The sequence below is a fragment of the Aphidius gifuensis genome, linkage group LG1 (genome assembly GCF_014905175.1).
Source record: "Aphidius gifuensis isolate YNYX2018 linkage group LG1, ASM1490517v1, whole genome shotgun sequence".
NCBI classification, from domain to species: Eukaryota; Metazoa; Arthropoda; class Insecta; order Hymenoptera; family Braconidae; genus Aphidius; species Aphidius gifuensis.
Genome location: NC_057788.1, coordinates 22,555,705 through 22,562,887, shown reverse-complemented (window position 1 = coordinate 22,562,887; position 7,183 = coordinate 22,555,705). Strand labels below are relative to the sequence as shown.

At 27.2% G+C, this 7,183-nt stretch overlaps 1 protein-coding gene across 4 annotated transcripts; it reads right to left on the bottom strand.

The window, feature by feature from the left end:
- Positions 1-299: 299 nt before the first annotated feature.
- Positions 300-7,129, bottom strand: LOC122853191 (proline-rich extensin-like protein EPR1). 4 transcript variants are annotated; one of them, XM_044153511.1, is made up of 8 exons: positions 6,929-7,128; positions 3,106-3,245; positions 2,855-3,022; positions 2,617-2,775; positions 2,358-2,507; positions 2,156-2,272; positions 1,911-2,078; positions 300-1,824 (listed from the first exon to the last, which is right to left on the bottom strand). In XM_044153511.1, the coding sequence occupies exons 1-8, from the start codon at positions 6,929-6,931 to the stop codon at positions 369-371; spliced, it is 2,361 nt and encodes a 786-aa protein (XP_044009446.1). In that variant the 5' UTR covers positions 6,932-7,128; the 3' UTR covers positions 300-368. The 4 variants fall into 4 exon arrangements, with proteins under 4 accessions (XP_044009446.1, XP_044009454.1, XP_044009461.1 ...); XM_044153519.1 differs by lacking the exon at positions 2,358-2,507 and having other exon boundaries at positions 6,929-7,129; XM_044153526.1 differs by lacking the exon at positions 2,617-2,775 and having other exon boundaries at positions 6,929-7,129.
- Between the last annotated feature and the right edge of the window lie 54 nt (positions 7,130-7,183).

Genomic DNA, 7,183 nt, shown 5'->3' with positions numbered 1-7,183 from the left:
TAAATTAACAGTATATATATTTGTTTTTTTTTTATTGAAAAAAAAGAAATGACTCTATTTTACAATCAATATTTTTTTTTTCAATATTATAATACAATAAAAAAATTATTTCCATATGACAGTAGTTGAGTAAAAAAAAAAAAACATGAATATTTATATTTATATATGAAATAAAAAATAATGAAATTTTTTTAATAATTGACTTGTCAAAATTTTCTATTCAAGTAGAAAAAAAAAAAAATCATTTAAAAAAAATAACAAATTTTTATTGATTTATATAACACATTTGAAACAGAAAAAAAAAAAAAAAAAAAAAATAGAAGTAGAAAAACACGCACAATCATTGAAATCAGATGATAAAATTAATTTTAACGTTTTCGAAATTCGAAAGGAATATCTGGAATATCATATCGATAACCAATTGATCTTGATGTAGTTGGTGGAAGTGTTGGTACTGATGCTGGTTTACCAGTTAGTGGACGATATGTTGTTGATGATGTTGGAATAACACTGTAAATTACTGGTGGATATGTTGGTGGTGGAACAGTAACATAAGTTGGACGTGGTGATGATGGTGGTAAATATGGTGGTGGTCTGGTTACTGGTACAGCTGGACTTGTTGATGGTTGATATGGTTGTCTAGGTACTGTTGGTCTTGGAGTTGGTGGGAATGTTGGTCTTGGAGTTGGTGGAAAAGTTGGTCTTGAAGTTGGGAATGTTGGTTTTGGAGTTGGTGGAAATGTTGGTCTTGAAGTTGGAAATGTTGGTTTTGGAGTTGGTGGAAATGTTGGTCTTGAAGTTGGTGGAAAAGTTGGTGGTGGAACAGGACGACGTGTTGTTTCAACAGGCAAATATCCTTTGTTTGGTGGTGGTGGTGGTGGTGGTGAGTAAGGTCTAGTTGGTGGTACATATGGAGCTGAAGTTGTTGTTGGTCTAGGAGTAGTTGGTGGTAATGGACGTCTTGTTGTTGTTGGTGGTGGTATATATGGAGGTTGAGTTGGAGGTGGTGGTGGTGGTCTTGTTGCTGGAGGTAAATAAGGACCTGGAGTTGAAGATGGTGGTGGTCTTGTTGGTGGAGGAACTGGACGTTGAGTAGTTGGAGGTGGAATAGGACGTCTTGTTGTTGTTGGAGGTGGTAAATAAGTTGCTGGGGTTGAAGGTGGTGGTGGTGGTCTTGTTGGTGGAGGAACTGGTCGTTGAGTAGTTGGTGGTGGAAGAGGACGTCTTGTTGTTGATGGTGGTAAATAATCATTTTTTGGTGGTATATAAGGTGCTGGAGTTGTAGTTCTTCTATAAGGTACAGTTGGTGGTACATATGGAGCTAAAGTTGTTGGTCTAGGAGTACTTGGTGGTAATGGACGTCTTGTTGTTGTTGGTGGTGGTATATATGGAGGTTGAGTTGGGGGTGGTGGTGGTGGTGGTCTTGTTGATGGAGGTAAATAAGGTCCTGGAGTTGAAGGTGGTGGTGGTGGTCTTGTTGGTGGAGGAACTGGACGTTGAGTAGTTGGGGGTGGAATAGGACGTCTTGTTGTTGATGGTGGTAAATAATCATTCTTTGGTGGCACATAAGGTGCTGGAGTTGTTGGTCTTCTATAAGGTACTGTTGGTGGTACATATGGAGCTGGAGTTGTTGGTCTAGGAGTACTCGGTGGTAATGGACGTCTTGTTGTTGTTGGTGGTGGTATATATGGAGGCTGAGTTGGAGGTGGAGGAGGACGTCTTGTTGTTGATGGTGGTAAATAATTATTTGTCACTGGTACAAATGGAGCTGGTGTAGAAACTGGTCGTCTTGCTGTTGGAGGTGGAACATATGGTCTTTGTGTTCTGTAAAATTAAATTTATAAAAAATATATCAAAATCAAATGTATTTATATTTTTAGAATATATTGGAAATTATTTTTTTTACTCACGGTGGTGGGAATGGCACAGCTGGCTTATCATAGAAATAACCTTCTTCTTTCTTTGGAGTGACTACTGTTCTTGGGGTAGTTGGTGGAAAAGTAGGCCTTGGTGTTGGTGGAAAAGTAGGTCTTGGTGTTGTTGGTTGTGGAGTAGTTGGTCTTACAGTTGGTGCAGGTCTATTGATTAAATAATCTCCATTAGTATTTTTTAAAAATTTCTATAAAGTATCAATACATAAATAATTTAATCTCACGTTGTTTTTGGTAATCTTTCTCCAAATGGAAAAGATGGCTGTGGTACTGGATAATCATAGCCTTTTTCTGGATCTTGTGTTGTTGATGGAACCACTGGTTTTACTGTTGTTACAGGTCTAAAAAATAAATACATTTAAATTATTAATTCAATAGAAAAATTAAAAAATTATTTAACATAGATATTAAAAATTTTATAATTACGCTGGTGTATATTTTGGAGTTGGTCTCTCGTAAACAGGTCTTGGTGTTGTTGATGTTTTTTGTACAATTGGAAAAGATGGCTGTGGTACTGGATAATCATAGCCTTTTTCTGGATTTTGTGTTGTTGGTTTATATACTGGTTGTACAGGTCTGAAAAAAAAATTCACTCAAATTAATTTAACGTTCAACTTAATTTTTTTAAACAAAAAATAAACATTTAAAAATTTATTTTAATATAAAAAAAAATTCTGGTATTTACGCTGGTGTATATTTTGGAGCTGGTTTCTCATAAACAGGTCTTGGTGTTGTTGATGTTTTTTGTACAATTGGGAAAGATGGCTGTGGTACTGGATAATCATATCCTTTTTCTGGATTTTGTGTTGTTGGTTGATATACTGGTCTTACTGGTTGTACAGGTCTAAAAATATAATAAAATTCATTCAAATTATTTCTACGAAATTATTTCATTAAATTTAAAAAAATATTTTAATACTCACGCTGGTGTATATTTTTGAGTTGGTCTCTCATAAACTGGCCTTGGTGTTGTTGTTGTCGGTGTTACTTTTGCGACTATATCAAAACTAGGCTGAGGTTTTGGATAATCATACCCCGGTGTTGAGGGTTTTGGAACAACATAAGATGGTTGTCTTGATGGTGCTGGAACTCTTTAAAAAAAAATAATAAAATTACAATCAATTTCTTTTTGCAAAACAATTTATTGATTCTAAATTAAATTAAAAATACTAACGGTGGAAATGGTTTGCTTGGTTTATCATAATGGTAACCTTCGAATCTCTCAGCATTGCTATTTATTGCACGTTTACTCTTAGCGTGTACATCACACGTTGCAAGTATCACCACTAATGTGGCGATACTCAAGAGTTTTAGCTAAAAGACAAAGAAAAAAAACAATTAGTTAAAAATAATAATAATCAAATGGTAAATATATATTTCATAAATGAATAAGTGAATAAATTAAAAGTTAATAGAAAATTTTTAAAAATTATTAATAATCAATCATCATTATATTGAGTGGATATATAAATGATGAAATAATAATAAAGTTACTCATCAATTTGAACCATATATAAATATTGCACAAGTGGCAATATTATGCCTCGTGGGATAGTCTCACGAGCCTCGCCCTCAATTGCTCTTAAGTCTTACATAAGTACACTATATCTCTATGCATCTTCAGAATGTGCATGTGCAGGTAATAAAATAAATAAATGAGAGGCATCCCGAGAATGATAAAAAAAATATTAAATCCTGTATGATGCACATGCTGTTGATCGTGCTAAAGGTTGCGCATCAAATGGAAATAACTGATAGCTCTTCAAGTTACTTTTAGGCATTTTTTTTTTTATTATTATTTTCATTTTAATATAAAATATATAAATAATAATATTTAAAAAAAAAAAAAAATCAACATAATTTAGCAATTGAGTTTGCAACATCCAAGATGACGGTTCCAGCTCGAAAGAAATGTCCAGTAAATTGACCTTTAAACGAGTGTATAATTTATATAAAAGATTCAACATGGGCAGAGAGTAAATATTATTATAAAAAAATATATATATACAAATGCAGTTTCTGTTTGTATTATAAAGGTTACAAAATAAAAATAAAATTTACAAGTTTATTATGCTAATAGAAATAAAAAAAAAATTAGTAATTTGTTTTTTTTTTTTTTTTGGATATTATATATTTTTAATTACAATTTTTTAAATTTATGTAATCAATTGAGTTGTTTTATAAATCAACATTTTAAATCGTAGCACGTGTCTCATTCATGAATTATCTCATTCATTGTTTATTTATTTTATAATATTTATCAATTGATGAGTCAAGTATTACTCAATTAAATATTTACTTGTTAATTTTACATATATTTTATGTTTTTTTTAATTTTTTTTTTTTCAGGTCGTGGCAATTGGAGAAAGTTTTAACATTAAATTTGCACATGAGTTTAATTTTTTTCTGAACGATAATGACCAATTGATATCTTGAATATCTTAAATTCTTGTCATTATAATTTAGTCTTATAACACATGAGGCGTTAACACATGTTGCATCATCATGATCATCATCATCATTGCTGATTATTTCATCGCCACTCTTGAGGAGGACATTGTACCGAGTCAGGTAATAATTTTTTTTTTTTTATTTTTTGTTTGTTTCGTTAATAACGTTTTTTATTTTTTTTTCTTTTTAAAAAAATTAATCTCTAATGAACAAAAAAAATAAAAAACAAAACGACAATAATTCTTTTGAGAATAGAAAGTGGACTTTATCATTGTTTATTTTATCTGCTAATTTACAACAACATAAAATCATTGTACTTTTTATGGGACAATTTGATTCGCTGTTAATAAACAATTATATTATTTTAATATTGAAAGTAGGTTTATTTTAATGAATTCTTGTTATGGAAGAAAAATAAAAAGAAAATATATATTTTTTTTTTTAATTTGTTCGACATTTATCATGATTTCGAAAGGGAAACTCGCGTATTCAAGGACAAACTGATCAATTTAATGATATAACATAAAATTTTAATAATAAACTTAAATAAATTTTGGGTTAAAAAAAAAAATTAGTATATATATTTTGAATATAAAATTATTAATTATTTAAATTTTTTTTTAAAAATTATTTGTTTGAATTTTTTCTAATTTTATTTCTATGCTGATAGTTTTATTATTATACAAGTATTAACGAGGGAAAAAAAAAAAAATAGTAAAGGTAATTGATTAAATTTTATTAGAAATATGCCAGTTCATCTCAACACTCATTAATGCATACATTAAACAATTATAATTATTATAATAAAAAATAATTTTTTAATATTGTTTACAATTATATTAAAAAGTCTAGACTGTTTACTAAAAATTTTTAATGATTCATAAATTTGCATAATTAATTTTCTAAAAGGTTAACAAATAAAATTTTTATATATTATTTAATAATTTATTTTCATTGATTCACAAATTAAAAAAAAATATATATATTAAAATTTATATATATATTTTTTTTTTTTTTTGAATCAACTGACATTCCAAAAATTATATTTTAAATTTTAAATTATTTATAATGTTAAATTTTTAATACCCGATGGGCAGGTTTTAGTCGAAAAATTGAAAGTCGTTTTTGACTGTCCATTGATTGACCTTGATACACCTAGTGCCATTTATTTATATCTCTTGAAATATTTTTCGTCTCATCAATATGATAAAAAATAAATTTTTTTTAAATATTAAAAAAAAAAATTTTAAACAGGTTTTTTTTTTTTTATTTCAAGCATGGTGTTAAAGAGCATTTATGTTGAACAATGCAAAAGACATCAGTCACAGTGTGACAATAATTTGAGGACAATCGAAATAAGTGCATGGAGATTCTAGTTGACAGGACGAAAAAAAATGGTAAGTACTTTGTAATTTTAATATGCATTAATTATTTATATCACCTATTTTAAATTGATTAAATGATCAATTTAAAATAGATCTTTAAATTTTATTTATTAAGCAACAATTATTTAATTATCGTTCAAGTTAAAAGGGTTTTTTTTAAATTATCATAATGAACTTTTTACGCAATTAAATTTTCAGATTATTAAAAAAAAAAAATACTATTAAATTTGATTAAAATAAATAACATCAATATTATTTTAATTAGCATAGGTTGACGATCTTTTATTACGTTAAAGAATCTTTCATATTGCATCAGAAGAATTGACCATTTCTTCATATAAGATGGAAATTAAAAAAAATTCTAAATTTTATTTATTTATTTATTTTAATTCCATCATATATTTTATTTGATAATATTAAATAATAATTATTTATTTATTTTTTTTTTTTTTTATAAAATAAATTCAAGCAAAAACTTAAAGGTCAATTTTCTTAAAAATATAATGATTATAAATAAATAAAAACATCAACATTAAATAATGAAAATTCCAAAGCGATAATTAACGATGAGAATTTAGTAACAACGTGAATATTATAAAAAAAAAAAAATTTAATTAACATTTTTATAAATGACAGCAAAACAAGATCCTACTTGACAATCGATTTTTTTTTATTTATGTAATTTATATTTTCCATAATGATTTATTTATTCCCATAATATATGCCTTTCTTTTTTTACTTGTTTTATATTTATTTTATAATTTTCATATACAAATTATTTATTTAAATTCAATTTAAATTTTCAATATTTATCTATATTAAATAAACTCTTTTTTATGGATATAAATTTATTTATTTTTTCATCTTTCAATCAAAGTAATGATTGCAAATGTTAAAAGAGTCATACGAGAAAATCACTGTGATTTGAACCGCGTAACCTTTACCATTTAAAAATGAGCATAGCGAAAAAAATTGAAAGGAAACTTTTTTATAGAAAAAAATATATATATATATCTAAGATAAACAATTGAAGAAAAAAAAATGATTTTTTTTGTTTAAATAAATAAATCCACATTTTCACTAATGATTAAAAGAAATTTAAAAAAAAAAAATGATAATTCACTGATTGCACATTTAAAAAAATAAATCACCACTACTTACCATTGTTAATTAAATATAGAAAAAAATAATTTTCTTTTTTTTTCTATTGTTTACTAATTATATATATTTATAAAAAAAAAAAAAATCACTATATATTAGCACCAGATATATAAACTAGAATATTTTTATTTATTTATTTTGTCGAAATCCCGTCTCGCGGGAGCCGGTGTTCCCGGAGTGTTAAAAACTTAATACATAATGTCAAATGATGGAGCATTTATAGGATTCATCCAAGTTGCTACCTCCCTCTTAATA

Coding starts and splice junctions, on each gene's coding strand:
- LOC122853191 (XM_044153511.1), bottom strand. Junction 2,508..2,616: donor GCTCCAAAATATACACCAGC/GTAAATACCAGA, acceptor TTTTTTTTTCAG/ACCTGTACAACCAGTATATA. Junction 2,273..2,357: donor ACTCCAAAATATACACCAGC/GTAATTATAAAA, acceptor TTTATTTTTTAG/ACCTGTAACAACAGTAAAAC.